This window comes from Thalassophryne amazonica, chromosome 13, assembly GCF_902500255.1.
Source record: "Thalassophryne amazonica chromosome 13, fThaAma1.1, whole genome shotgun sequence".
Lineage (NCBI taxonomy): Eukaryota > Metazoa > Chordata > Actinopteri > Batrachoidiformes > Batrachoididae > Thalassophryne > Thalassophryne amazonica.
In genome coordinates, this window is record NC_047115.1 from 85,996,118 (window position 1) to 86,012,161 (window position 16,044).

Consider the following 16,044-nt stretch of genomic DNA (forward strand, 5'->3'; position numbering starts at 1 on the left):
CTGGAGTTCTGCTCTGCACATGACTTGACGATCACCAACAGCCTGTTCCAACAGAAAGAGAGATTCAAAGCAACCTGGAGACACCCACGCTCCAAACACTGGCACCTTCTGGACTACATTCTGACGCGACAGCGTGATAGAAGAGACGTACTACATACCAGGATGATGCCTAGCGCGGATTGCTATACGGATCATCGCTTGGTCCGTTCCAAGATTGCTTTCACTTTCAAGCCCCCTACTAAGAAGAAAGGCCCACAGTTTAAGAAGCTACAAGCCCACAAGCTGCAAGACATAGACACAAAAAAGGAGTTCCAGGCCAAACTAGAGGAGAGACTGGGTGGAGAAGAAGGCCTGCCTGACGACCCTGAACAACAGTGGATGAGATTAAAGCCCATCCTTCAGGAGACGGCAGCAGAAGTAGTGGGCTTCTCAGCCAGGAAAAATAAAGACTGGTTTGATGAGTCTGATGCACAAATCCAGGAACTACTAGAAAAGAAACGTGCATGCCACAAGACTCTTTTAGCTAAACCTGATGACCACTCTGCCAAGACAGCTTACAGAAATGCCTGCTCCACACTGCAAAGCAAGCTCTGCATACTGCAGAACGACTGGTGGCTAGCTTTTGCGGAGAAGACACAACAACATGCCGATGCCGGAGACATGCGCTCCTTTTATGAAGCCCTTAAGACCATCCATGGGCCAGCACATCAAGTGCAAGCACCCCTGCGCTCCTCAGACGGCTCCACCCTTCTGACGGACAAGTAAACTATTATGCAGCGTTGGTCAGAACACTTTGAAAATCTCTTCAGTGACAAGCGCACTGTGCAAGAGTCATCAATCGAGAAGATTCCCCAGGTGGAGGTGAAATGCGAACTTGATGACCCCCCAACACTTGAAGAGATCCGAAAGGCCACCATGCAGCTGAATCCAGGGAAGTCTCCTGGCATAGATGGCATCCCAGCAGAGGTGTACCAAAATGGAGGTGAGGCAGTCCTTGAGAAGCTTCAGATTCTCTTCTCCAGTTGCTGGGAAAAGAGAATGGTTCCACATGACCTTCGGGATGCGGTCATTGTCTCCCTGTACAAGAACAAGGGCGACAAGTCCGACTGTTCTAATTACCGGGGCATCACTCCCCTCTCAATAGCAGGTAAGATTTTGGCTCGAATGCTGCTCAACAGGCTTACCCCTACCATAGCGCATGAAAATACTCCAGAGAGTCAGTGCGGATTTCGGGCCAACAGGGGAACCACCGACATGTTCTTCGTCCTGAGACAGATCCAGGAGAAGTGCAGAGAACAGAACATGGCCCTTTATGCAGCCTTCATAGACCTAACCAAGGCTTTTGACACGGTCAGTCATGAGGGTTTGTGGAAGATTCTTGCACGCCTTGGCTGCCCTCCAAAGCTCCTCACCATCATCCGCCAGCTGCATGAAGGCCAGATGGGACAAGTGAAGTACAACGGGACTCTGTCCGGCAGCTTCCCCATCTCAAATGGCGTCAAACAAGGTTGCATCCTCGCGCCCACTCTGTTCTCCATCTTCTTCAGCATGATGCTTCGTGAGGCCAAAGAAGACTTGACAGACGGCATCTATATCCGCTTCAGAACCGACGGAAGTCTGTTTAACTTGCGGCGCCTTCTGTCCCACACTAAGATCACAGAACAGCTAATCATGGAGCTGCTCTTCGCAGATGACTGCGCCCTCGTCGCTCATACGGAGCAAGCCTTGCAGCACATTGTCAACTGTTTTGCTGAAGCAGCAAGAGCCTTCGGCCTCACCATCAGCCTGAGAAAGACAGAAGTGCTATATCAACCGGTTCCCCATACAGCATATACCCCACCCCAAATCAACATCAAGGGTACCAGCCTGAATGCAGTAGAGCACTTCACATATCTCGGTAGTGTTATCTCAAACAACGCATCTGTTGCCAAGGACCTAGACAGTCGCCTTGCCAAGGCCAGCAGTTCTTTTGGTCGACTCTCTAAGAAAGTCTGGCAGAATCATGCACTGTGCCTTTCCACAAAAGTGCAGGTCTACAGAGCCATTGTGGTCCCTACCCTCCTGTATGGAGCTGAAACCTGGGTTCTGTATCGCCAGCAGATCAGATTACTGGAACGCTTTCATCAGCGTTGTCTCCGAAACATCTTCAGGATCAAGTGGCAGAACTATGTCTCAAATGAGGACATTACTTACCAGAGCCAAATTGCCCAGCATGGAGTCTATTATACTCAAACAACAGCTTCGTTGGGCAGGTCACGTAGCCAGGATGGATGATACATGCATTCCGAAATTAATTCTCTTTGGCGAGCTCAAGGAAGGGAGACGAAACCAAGGGGCCCCCAAAAAGCGCTATAAGGACCAGCTGAAGAAACAGCTCTTTCTTGCAGGCATTCAGCATCAGTCATGGCAGCATCTAGCTACGGATAGACTTAGCTGGCGTTCCAGCATCAAATCCGCCAGCCTGAAGTTTGAGGCAGAAAGAAGTGAGGCCTCACGCCAGAAGCGTCAAAGACAGAAAGAGAGGGCAGCAGCACAGGCCCAGCCTACGACAAGTGTTCATTTGCCACCAGAGGGCTTGTAGAAAATAAACTAAAAAAAAAAAAAGGCCTTCCCACTGCCAACAACAACAACAGCTACGTTATTGGTCTAAAAGTTGTCGGACAAAAATTTATCGGAAGATATTAGTCCGATAATGTTTTTTAAAGTTATCTAAAAAGATAATCCGATAATGAAAACATTATCTTCGATAATTATCTGTCATCGGATTATCGGAACTGTGCCCACCACTGCGCATACACATGAACTACATAAACACAGGCACAGACAGACGTGGAGTCGAGTACTAGTTCCTCGACCTGCTGTGGGATCAGGAGGCACAATGCAACTCTGGTCAGTTTGTCACTGTTTTCCCCCTTTTTTGGCACATTCTGTACTCCTACAACATACTTTATGTCACAAAACTGTCAGAAAAACTCACTGCCAACCCCCCTGCTCGCCCCCAGCTGCACGTGTGTCTGTTTCCAACAAGGCCAACAAACACAATCCATGGATGTGTGTCAAGAAAGTGATGATACACTGAAATAGAGAGTTTATGTCAATGTACTTGCAAGTGCATTGACAATAATACCAGGTCTGCAGCCGTTTGCATTCTTGTTTATCTTTCAGCTCTCACTACTCCGAGAAAGCCTCTGTGACCTCTGGCTCTTTTTCTCTTTCTCTGACAGCGTTTTTTGTTTTTTATTTGCTTATTTGTCAGCTCTGCTATGACAATTAACATGTAAGAAATAAAGCCTTTGTTGACTTGTTCTGGAAGCTGCTAGCTTGTAGCTAGTATGTGTTGAAGTGCCATAAACCAGTTAGTGTTTCTCACGAGACATTCAGTCCTCATTCAGAGGACAGCGGGTCAGTGTCCCTAAAGCCGCACAGCTGGTTTCCCACGACAAGATGCATAGGTGTCAACCTGACTCCAGAAAGGGCAAAGAGGGTACAGGTTTCTTTGTAACCACCAACTCCACCAGGTGATTTCACTGAATAACAGCAGACGCAATGAGATCATCAGTGAAATCACCTGTGAAGATGCCTTTACAATTTGCAGTTGTTTAATTGGTATCCCGATGCAAAGTGTGTGTATACTTATATATATGTATATGTAAAATTATACATTTAGATTTAGTCTTAGACTAGTTTTTATTGTCATTCAGTAAAAAAAAAATCACACATGCTGTCACAGAACAAAATATCAATGCACTGCTTCAACAGGCAATTTGTACATGTTCAATCAAGCCCCTCTATTTTGTCATGTGATAATTTCACAAGGACCAGAATGGAAATAAGTGTTTATGCTTTATTGTGTTATCAGTGTATCATTGATACATTCACCTCTGTATGTTTATACTGATGTTGCAGAATAAACTCAACCAATCAATCATAACCAATATTTTATTCATGTTTTAACGGCATCTGCAGTGTGTGCGCGTGAATACACAAGCTTTTGACAAGAGCGGAAGTTAGTGTCACACTGATGTCTGCGAGATGTGTTGTAAATCACACCAGAGGTGTTATCAGGTTACAAAAACAGCGTTTTCAGTTTTAGAAGTGTTTGTCTGCAGTTTTTACATAATATGTGAGAAAGATGTTATATTTACACACAAACAAAGTGAACTTAGCAGCTAGCTAGACCAGACAGTGACATCATTGTGCCGCTCTACCCTGATTGGCTGTCACTCCCACCCCTCAAAGAAAACAACAAAAAAAGCCCAAGATTTGCATGATTCATAGCATAAAAATATGAAACAGAATGTGACTTTTTAGCCTTTTAAAATACCTCTTAAAATAGGTCAAGGTTTGCAATCTTTGAACTTGAAGAATGTTCCCTGTGAATTTGAAGACTCTGGCAGTCATAGGACTGGATTTATGCTGAGGATGGACAGACAGACAGATGGACGGACGGACGGACGGATGGACGGACGGACGGACGGACGCAAAGCCTTTGCAGTACCTGATGGCCATATTTGGTTGCCTTGGGTAAAAATTAAGTAGATGCACCTGATCTGTTGACAAAACCATAAATGTGGATCTTTTTTCCCCCCTCTAGTCTCTCAGTTTGCAGTTGAAGAATATAACACCTTGCAAGACACCTTGGAACTGGAACGAGATCTGAGGACAGAGGCAGAAAACTTTGCCAGAGAGGTGATCTTTCTGAGGCAAATGTTTTGTTTTCTACATTAAAAATGTAGAGCTGCTGAAAAAAGTGTCATAACTTCCTTTCAGATGTTTGAATAAACTTAATATGACATACAAGGGCTGTCAATAAAGTATAGGTCCTTTTTATTTTTTTCAAAAACTATATGGATTTCATTCATATGTTTTTACGTCAGACATGCTTGAACCCTCGTGCGCATGCGTGAGTTTTTCCACGCCTGTCGGTGACGTCATTTGCCTGTGAGCACTCCTTGTGGGAGGAGTCGTCCAGCCCCTCGTCGGAATTCCTTTGTCTGAAAAGTTGCTGAGAGACTGGCGCTTTGTTTGATCAAAATTTTTTCTAAACCTGTGAGACACATCGAAGTGGACACGGTTCTAAAAATTAAGCTGGTTTTCAGTGAAAATTTTAACGGCTGATGAGAGATTTTGAGGTGATACTGTCGCTTTAAGGACTTCCCACGGTGCGAGACGTCGCGCAGCGCTCTCAGGCGCCGTCGTCAGCCTGTTTCAAGCTGAAAACCTCCACATTTCAGGCTGTATTGATCCAGGACGTCGTGAGAGAACAGAGAAGTTTCAGAAGAAGTCGGTTTCAGCATTTTATCCGGATATTCCACTGTTAAAGGAGATTTTTTTAATGAAGGATGCAGATGTTTTCTTTTGTACTACAATGTATTTGCCTTTCAAACTGTACATAACTGCAGGAAATATAAACACAACTGTTTATTTGTCATAAATAAATATGTACAAAACAGGCATGAAAAATTGACATCACTGTTTGATCATTTGGCATGTACAGTGTTGTATCAGTGAGTCTTTTCAAATATACAAAATATAATTTTTTTTAGGATTGTGGGCAATACTATGGAGGAAGTCCAAGCGATCTCTCTCTCTATATATACATGTATATATGTGTGTATATATATATATATATATATATATATATACACACACACTCAACAAAAATATAAATGCAACACTTTTGGTTTTGCTCCCATTTTTATGAGATGAACTCAAAGATCTAAAACTTTTTCCACATACATAATATCACCATTTCCCTCAAATATTGTTCACAAACCAGTCTAAATCTGTGATAGTGAGCACTTCTCCTTTGCTGAGATAATCCATCCCACCTCACAGGTGTGCCATATCAAGATGCTGATTAGACACCATGATTAGTGCACAGGTGTGCCTTAGACTGCCCACAATAAAAGGCCACTATGAAAGGTGCAGTTTTATCACACAGCAAATGCCACAGATGTCGCAAGATTTGAGGGAGCGTGCAGTTGGCATGCTGACAGCAGGAATGTCAGCCAGAGCTGTTGCTCGTGTATTGAATGTTCATTTCTCTACCATAAGCCGTCTCCGAAGCGTTTCAGAGAATTTGGCAGTACATCCAACCAGCCTCACAACCGCAGACCACGTGTAACCACACCAGCCCAGGACCTCCACATCCAGCATGTTCACCTCCAAGATTGTCTGAGACCAGCCACTCGGACAGCTGCTGAAACAATCGGTTTGCATAACCAAAGAATTTCTGCACAAACTGTCAGAAACCGTCTCAGGGAAGCTCATCTGCATGCTCATCGTCCTCATTGGGGTCTCGACCTGACTCTAGTTCGTCGTCGTAACCGACTTGAGTGGGCAAATGCTCACATTCGCTGGCGTTTGGCTCGTTGGAGAGGTGTTCTCTTCACGGATGAATCCCGGTTCACACTGTTCAGGGCACATGGCAGACAGCGTGTGTGGCGTCGTGTGGGTGAGCGGTTTTCTGATGTCAATGTTGTGGATCGAGTGGCCCATGGTGGCGGTGGGGTTATGGTATGGGCAGGCGTCTGTTATGGACGAAGAACACAGGTGCATTTTATTGATGGCATTTTGAATGCACAGAGATACTGTGACGAGATCCTGAGGCCCATTGTTGTGCCATACATCCAAGAACATCACCTCATGTTGCAGCAGGATAATGCACGGCCCCATGTTGCAAGGATCTGTACACAATTCTTGGAAGCTGAAAATGTCCGGCATACTCACCGGACATGTCACCCATTGAGCATGTTTGGGATGCTCTAGACCGGCGTATACGACAGCATGTACCAGTTCCTGCCAATATCTAGCAGCTTCGCACAGCCATTGAAGAGGAGTGGACCAACATTCCACAGGCCACAATTGACAACCTGATCAACTCTATGCGAAGGAGATGTGTTGCACTGCATGAGGCAAATGGTGGTCACACCAGATACTGACTGGTATCCCCCCCAATAAAAGAAAACTGCACCTTTCAGAGTGGCCTTTTATTGTGGGCAGTCTAAGGCACACCTGTGCACTAATCATGGAGTCTAATCAGCATCTTGATATGGCACACCTGTGAGGTGGGATGGATTATCTCAGCAAAGGAGAAGTGCTCACTATCACAGATTTAGACTGGTTTGTGAACAATATTTGAGGGAAATGGTGATATTGTGTATGTGGAAAAAGTTTTAGATCTTTGAGTTCATCTCAAACAAAATGGGAGCAAAACCAAAAGTGTTGCGTTTATATTTTTGTTGAGTATATATATATATATATATATATATAGTGAGTTTTCCCAGCTACAAAGAATGTTGAGCTCTGTAATTTTTATCGTAGGTACACTTCAACTGTGAGAGACAGATTCTAAAAAAAATCAGAAAATTACATTGTATGATTTTTAAATAATTAATTTGCATTTTATTGCATTGTATTTGACACAATTGAAAAACACTGACCTTAATATTTGGTACAGAAACCTTTGTTTTCAATTGCAGAGGTCAGTAGTAGTTCTTGACCAAGTTTGCACACTGCAGCAGTGATTTTGGCCCACTCCTCCACACAGATCTTGAGTGAGTTTCAGCTCCCTCCAAAGATTTTCTGTTGAGTTCAGGTCTGGAGACTGGCTAGGCCACTCCAGAACTTTGAAATGCTTCTTACAAAGCCACTCCTTAGTTGCCCTGGCTGTGTGTTTTGAGTCATTGTCATGCTGGAAGACCCAACCATGACCCATATTACTGAGGGAAGGAGGTTGTTTACCAAAATCTTGCGATGCATGACCTCATCCATCCTCCCTTCAATACGGTGCAGTGTCCTGTCCGCTTTGCAGAAAAGCACCCCCAAAAAGGATGTTTCCACCCCCTGCTTCATGGTTGGGATGGTGTTCTTGGGGTTGTTCTCATCCTCAAAACACAATGAGTGGAGTTGATACCAAAAAGTCACCTGGCTTTAAACATGAGAGCCAGAATACTGCAGATGCAGCAGCCCCGTGACCCTCAGTCAGAGTAAGCGGTTGAAGATGAGTGAATGAGTGAGAGCCAGAGTTTTCTGTTTTAGTACAATGCTGTGCAAATGTTTCAGTGACGTAAATTATTGTCTGCATGGTTAACATTGAAAACTGACCATGCATGCAACATCAGGGTTTTTTTTTTTGTTTTTGTTTTTGCTGCAGAGATAAAAAGTGCCAGACACAAAGTTGGTTACACCAACCCAAAATATTTTTTCTTTTAAATTAAAGTTTATTAAATGTCCACGACCCCCAGCATATTGTAAAAAAGCAAAAAACAATGAGGTTTGTTATTCATATCGGTTTGCACCGATATTTCTCATAATCTGTTTGTTTTGTGCTCTTATTATGGAAGTACAAGAAACAGGAAGTGTTCTGTGAAAATATGGCTAACTTTGTATGGACAGCAACAAGCAGTTTATTTGACTGTAGAGTTGCCTGGATTAAAGCACGTCTGAACTTTTTTAAGTTTCCATGAGAGCCAGAGTTTTCTGTTGTAATATAAAAGGTGTGCAAAATATTTCAGTGAAAGAAATTGACTGTGTGGTTAATATTGAAAACTGATTATGCATATCGCTTTTTAAAATTTTTTATTAATTTTATTTATTTATTGCTGTGCCAGACATCAGCTGACAAGAAACACATTTAATAAATGATAAAATAACTCAGAAAATCACAGGTTATTTGTTATTTATTTGTGAGAAATCAAACATTTTATTGAAATGGGCAGCCCCCCCCCCCACCAAAAAAGGGTTTGGTGCAGCATCTTGGCTGTTCCTAGGACTGCACTCTTCTGGACAGAGACCGCTGATGTTGTGCCTGGCATCTGCTGGAGCCCTTCTTCCAATTTGGGGGTTGCATCTCCTATATCATCACTGGAACGACTTTAACTTGCACGTCTGCTTCTGCAATTGCTCTTTCAGCCCTTGGTACTTCTCGATGTTGTTGTGCTCCTTATTTCTGATGTTGCTGTCAGCTGGGATTGCCACATCAATCACAACTGTGGGCTTCTTTCCCTTCCTCTATTTGTTTATGGTACATCCCGTGTAGGGGCTTGGACTTCCATATTTCCTCTTCCTGTTCCTTATCACTGTCCATCTTCACTGTCTGAGGGATTCTTGTAGCAGCTCATATTGGAGGGCCATCTTTCTGATGTATTCATGGATGCTTCTTGTCTCGTTCTGGATTGTGGGTCTAACACTCACTAATTCTCGCCCTCCCTTCTTGTGTTGGTCATAGAGCCTCAGGGTGCTGGACTTTGGGTGGAAACCTCTGTGCATGGTGAGGAGTTTTTGTGTCTTGACATCAGTGGCATTTGTCTCCTCCTATGGCCAGCTTATTATCCCATCTGGGTATCTCATGACTGGTAAGGTGTATGTATTGATGGCCCTGATCTTATTTCTACTATTGAGTTGGCACCTGTCTTACCTTCTGGAGGTATTTGGTTGTGTATTTGGGTCCCGTTGGCTTGTTGGATTCCCAGGTACTTGTAGCTGTCCTGTATGTCACTATCCTGCCTTCTGGCAACTCCACCCCCTCAGTCCGGCTCACCTTTTCTCTCTTTGCCACCATTTGGCCACATTTGTCCAGTCCAAATGATATCTCAATATCCTTGCTGTAGATCCTGGTGAGGTGGATCAGTGAGTCAATGTCTCGCTCATTCTTGGCATGCAGCTTGTCATCCATGTACAGAAGGTGGCTGGTGGTTACTCCACTCCTGAATCGATATCTGTAGCCGCTCTTGGTGATGAGTTGGCTGAGGCCGTTGCAGAACATTAACAGGGACAGTGCATCACCTTGGTATAGTCCACACTTGAGGGTGATTTGTGTGATTGCCTTGGAGGTGGCTTCCAGTGATGTCTTCCACAGCCCCACTGAGTTCCTGATGAAGGTTTTCAGTGCACTGAGGATACTCTCCACCAGGCCTGTGTAGGCTTGTGTGAGGGGATGGCAGCTCAGCCCGGCCTTTCTGAGCAGTCTGATGAAGTGTAGCTGCTTCTGAGCTGTTTTCACAGTGGCTGCAGTGTTTGCCGACCAGCTCAGATCAGATGACACATGCAGGCCAAGGAACTTGTGGCTGTCCACTCTCACCATGTCAGTGCCCTGGGCGGTGAGGTGGTGCACTTGAGGGGCTTTCTTCCTGAAGTCAGTGATGATTTCTGTTGTCTTTCCTACAATGAGGATGAGGTCGTTTTCGTCTCTATGGTCAAGTGTGCTGTTGACCACTGCCCTGTACCCAGTCTCATTCCAACCCTTTATGAGTGCCAGGATGGTTGTGTTGTCAGTGTATTTGATGATGACTGTGTTGTTGTCCATGTTGGATACACAGTTATGAGTGTATAGGTCGAAGAGTTTGGGGCTGAGGCAGCAGCCCTAAGGTGATCTGGTGCTGATTGTGAGCTCAGCGGAGACGTTCCCCCATCAGTACAACCTATGGTCTGTCTGTGAGGAAATCCAGAACCAGGTTGCAGGTGGCGGTCGGGACCCCCAACTCGGACAGTTTTCCAATCAGCTTTCCTGGTTGGATGGTATTGAAGGCAGAGTTGTAGACGAGGAGGAGCATCCTGACATACGTTCTGCTGTGGTCCAGGTGTTGGAGGGTGTGGTGGAGGACTATGGCTACTGCATCTTCACTAATCTGTTTGGACAATAGGCAAATTGAAGAGAGTCAACAGTATAGCGTACATGTTATTAAAAGTAATAAGTAATGGTAAAGGGCAGCACACTGGTACAGGTACTTAGCAAGCTCGCCTTCCAACAGAAAGGTCCCCAGATCAAGGCAAACCTGTACCCTATTCTCCTTGTACATCTGGAGTTGCTTTGTGGGTGCATCCACGTCAAAACTTGTGCCAAATCAACATACAGATCCATACCGAATCTGATGTCATTATTCAGAGCAAAATGAAAGTAGACAAAAGAAATTAATTAGTGTAGCTAATAGTTTGTCATCGTGGTGGTCTTTTTGGCTGTTAGAGTGTGTTTTGCTTCAGAAACTTTGTACAGTGTCATACTATCACTTCTCCCACATGGTGGGGTATTCCTTCCCCTTGTCCTTCTGGCTGCAGATGGTGGTAGAGCAAAGGGAGATGAAAAGACAGAGTCAGATCCTGATGCAGAACTACTCTCCGAGCCAAGCCCTACAGGAAGCCCTCAACCAAGTTGCCAAACTCACCCAAGATCTGGAAACAGAGAGGCTGGAGCACCAGCACCAGGTTTGTGCACAAAACTGCATCTCTGTATGGGGATGTTAATTTGCAAAACACCTTTTAAAGACATAAAGTGCTTCACACAAAAAAATAAAGCACACAGCAAAATCAACATTAAACAAAGAAAACTAAATTCACAATATGAATGAAAAGTAAGGGTAGACAGCTGACACTCCTCTGGTCACATGACTTCAATGCAACCACAGGCACTGATGGGGCTGGTTACAAGGATGGTAACTGTGATGAAAATGTCTCAGTGCACTGCAACAAAGGAGTGTTTAAAAACAAGATAAAAACACTACATTAGGGAAATTATCTTGCTACATGGACAGATAATTTCACTTGACAAGATTTCTTGAATTAAGTGTGGCTTTCTGAGCCCAGCTTTTATCCACATCAGAGCAGGAGGAAATTACGCATACAGTGTTAAGAGAATACATCTCTCAGGGCAGGGGGCGATTACACATACAGTATTAAAAGAGAATACATCTGTTCAAACATAAATACAGAGTTAATTAAAAAGAAACAATGGTTGTTCTCCTATTTATAAGAATTACAGGGCTGTGATGATCAAAGGGTCCTTTCATCTACAGGAATGTCTATTCATTGTGGCGTGGATCAGGTGTCACTTGGAGGTCTTGAAATCATGTCCCACTGTGAGACTGTCTGGATGGCATTGTGATTGATCAAGATTTTTGCAGTGTGACACGGAGCCATTTGTGTGACAAGGCAAGGGAAGGCTGGAGGAATGTCTCTTATCAGATACCTTCACACTAAGCATTCCTTAACTTTTAGGTAACAGAAAGGTGACAGGGCTGTTGAACAGTACATTTAGTTAAAACAGAACATTTAGTAAAACCTGCAATATTTATCATACCAATATTATATACCTGTTGCTGCAGCTGAAAGACAGAGTGTGCGCTGTGCAAGCCCATCAAACCCTCTTGCGGCAGGTGTCGGCAAAATTCCAGGTGACACGCACAAACATCTAACATCGCTCGCATAGCACTTAGAAAATGTGTGGCCATTCGCACTCTTGGCATGACAACAGACTGCAGACAATCACTATCGTACTAAATTTGTCTAAGTGCCCACGAGTGTGGTTTGGGTATGTGCGCTGAACTGACAGGAGGTGTGGCTATGACAGAAGTGGCTGTGGAGATCTGTCATTCTGGACATCCCAGCTGGACAGTACTGTGTTTGGACGGACATGGACTAACAACTGACCACTGTGACGCACATGTAGGGATGGGTATTGATAAGATTTTATCGATATCGATACCATTACTGATTCCTTATCGATTCTCTTATCGATACGTCTTGTGAATTTTCTGTGTACTGAAAGTAGGCTTGACAGGTTTTCTGTGTCAACAACATTGTATTGAGTCTTAAAGTAAGTAAATGTGAAATTGGTCACTGGATCCTTAAACTCTGGACATAATAAACTCTACATGGTGGATCCTTGATCTCTGGACATAAATAGAAATAAACAAAATCTGTAGTTATTGTCAAAAGCATTTCCTTTCACACATTATTGGCATGAATGTCTTTTCATACATCAGAGCTGAGCTCAGCTGGCTGTGCTGCACATCAAGATGTAATTCATAAAGAATTCAGGACGTCTCATTTTAGGAGGAAAAAAGTTTTACTTGCTTGTAGTTTATTGTCTGTATTACAGCTTTTAGAAAGAGGTGTCACTTTATTTAAAGCAGCAATTCGTTTTGAAGTTATGAATTCTGACTGGACTGTGTCTCGGCAGAGAGCCGCGCAGCATTTGAAGCTGTGCCAACGGAACTGAGGACAATTATCGTTTCTTGACTGCAACAAGACAAAAGTCCCAGTTAGTGACTTTAATCCACACAAAAGTGACTCACGATTAATGTATTTTAATGGCTTTGAGAGGGGTTAAGAAGCGGACTTTCCACTTCTGAATAGCAGCGAATTAAAGAGCCACAAGCCAGCGGATCGAAGCATTGATCATTGGTTCACGCTTCAAAGTAGAGTCGCTCTGCAGAAACAGATGATTACAGACCCGCTGATAATTCTTCTACATTGATTACAGACCCGCTGCAGGGTCTGTAATCAATGTAGAAGAATTATCATTTTCCCAACAAACACCCTCAAACACAGCGGCCACTCTGAAGGACCGATAAGGGAATCTTTAAGGAAAAAGACTATTGATATTGGTGAATCGAATCATTTCTTAATGATACCCGAAAAGAACTGGTTCTCGATACCCAACCCTACGCACGTGTGTCTGTTTGCTGTCATCAAGTGGACATAAATAAAAACATATATCACTGTGGCGACAGGCTGCAGCAAGCAAGCACGCACATGCACAGCACGCACATGGACAGGCTGCCCCCAGGTTGAAACAGACCGTCAAATCATAATATGCAGCAGGCGATTTGACTGTCACATCACCCACATCAGCTCTGTTCCACATGACGCAGTGTCCTGCGGTGTGCCATCCACAAGACATGCGTGTCGGCAAGACGCGCGGGCCGGTAGGACGCGCTAGTAGATGTGGACATGAATGAGATGAGCGAACTACTTCTCATTCATGTCATTTCATGAAGAAGGTCATGGGACTGATTCCCACCTGTGGCCTTTCTGTGTGGACTTTGCATGTAATCTGAATCAGATCTGGATCAAACTTTGTCAGTTGACAAAGGATATCATCCTACATAATGCTCTCAAATATTAAAAATGCTCAGTCTTTTTTGAAAGAATTATGAATTTTCAAAAATTTGTTCCATATTTAGGGATAGGGATTTTTCTAAATTAAGCTTTAAGCTTTGACCGTGTAAACTGAATCAGTTCTTGCCCATCTGGATATGAATCCTCTGTTAAAACAAAATGTGGGTGCACCCTTATAACATGAATTCATTTACTCTTAGATTCAAGTTATTTCATCTGAGTTCACAATTCACGGTAACCCTAAAAAATATATAAATCAAATTGTGGCTCAGTTCAGATCACAAACAACACTCGGGTGAGGAGGACAGCAGCACCTCCAGGTAATGAATGAATGCACATTAAGTTCAGTTCAAAGTAAGAAAAGAAAATATAAAACAACTAGCTGGGGTACCCGGCATTGCCCAGGTTAACCTGTTTAAGATATAATCTACAAAATATTCCAAAGTTTATATTTTGTCATAATTGTAGATATCTTATAAGTATATATGTAGTCCGAATAGGCAAAGGTTTGAACTAAAAACCCAAAATAGGTGGAATCCCCAAACCAAGAGAGAAAACTGAATTTTGCTGCATGCAAGAAACAACGAAGTTCTTCAGACTTTATATTGCAGATCAAGTATGCTCATAATCATTAATCAGAATTGATGTTATGACCTTTATAATTGTTGATACATTGCAAATGTAGTTTATAAGAATGCTACAAAAATAAAATGGCTTTTAAGCAAATGTTAATTTTGGATTTGAGATGTTGAATATATATTTAAATGTAGCTTTTACTGACCAATAGTTCTGAAGAGCCTCTTGGTAGACAATGTTCCTTGTCCTTCTGTCAGGAAAGTGGATATACAGCTGATTGTGGTTACCAACTCTGGAGCATCTGACTAACTAACTGTGGAAGATCGCAGGTTCTGCCATATTCAGGCCAGCCACATTATCAGCAAAAGGAGTGGTTTCTTTTTGCACACTTTGAGGCATTCCATCTTTAAATGGTGTAAATGTTGCCTTGTTTATTTCCTAAAGTTATGCATTCATTGGTATATTTAGAGAACAATCTTTTCAATTGTAAAAAAAGAGGTTTGACCACTAAAAACAGTTTGAGCCATGAAACATCAACATACCAAAACTATTAGATCAACCCCAAAGCTAGTGCACTATTATAATAGGACAGCAGGTTGTGAAGAGTTGATAAATAACAAAATTTAATTTATGATATTTACATCATAATGAGCAGCCTATATACAACGCGCCATTGGAGAACACAGGCTCTATGCCTGCTTACTGGCTGATTGAAAGGGTGCTGCCCCATCAGCAGTTAGAACTACATCAGTTTTTCAAATGATCTGCAGAGTGCCATTGTGATACAGAAAACATGCGTTTGCCTGATACATTATGATCAACACTAGGCAAGTGATACACATCATGTACACTCTACACCTTTATTTTTAGAAAATGTGCAAATGTTTAGAAATACATGAAGAGCTCTTTTCCAAAACGCGATAAACGCCAATTTAAAAAAAAAAACGAGTTCACCACGCTATTCTGCTGTGTACTGAGCATATTCACTGCCCCATTAATGTTTCATGCCAAATCGCTATATTTCCTTGTTTATATGTGCTGCAAATTGTTGTTTCTTTCCAAACCGCGATTGTCGCTGCACACGGTTTTTGGCTGAGTGCGACATTTCCTCTCAACCAATCAGAGTTCCGTTAGCGATATCCAACATGGCAGCGATCTGAAGCGGGGAGTTTTGTTGCTGTGTAAGTTCTTGTGCCCAAACAACTTTCGGGAATGTTTGTTGTGAATACTTTTGATGGTTCCGACGAACCTGTGAGACCTACATCAGGTGGTAGAAGACGTCGTTTAAACAAAGACAACCATGAACGAGAGAAAATGAAGAAAATTCGCCATTCTGGTGGCGGGCTGATTCCCTCCGTTGGATGTACACACACTGCTGCCAAAAACTTTTGCCATGCAGATACATTAACACCGGATGACATCGTAATGAATTTTCAGAAGTTTTATGATAAGCCTGGTAAGGTTGAACAGGACAGGGCTCTACTTCATCTGATGACAATAACAGAAGTTAAACAGCAGCGTCAAAAGGTTGACGATGAAGACCGAAGAAAGGACAGGAACATCTCTGTG

The 16,044-nt window shown here is 43.1% G+C and overlaps 1 protein-coding gene across 1 annotated transcript in view; it reads left to right on the forward strand.

Moving 5' to 3' along the window:
• Positions 1–16,044, forward strand: part of shtn1 (shootin 1) — a 244,496-nt gene that overhangs the window by 126,171 nt on the left and 102,281 nt on the right. The window contains exons 8-9 of the mRNA XM_034184229.1: positions 4,595–4,689; positions 11,059–11,205. Of these exons, the coding sequence (XP_034040120.1) occupies positions 4,595–4,689; positions 11,059–11,205 (242 nt within the window). The remainder of the gene's footprint in view (positions 1–4,594; positions 4,690–11,058; positions 11,206–16,044) is intronic.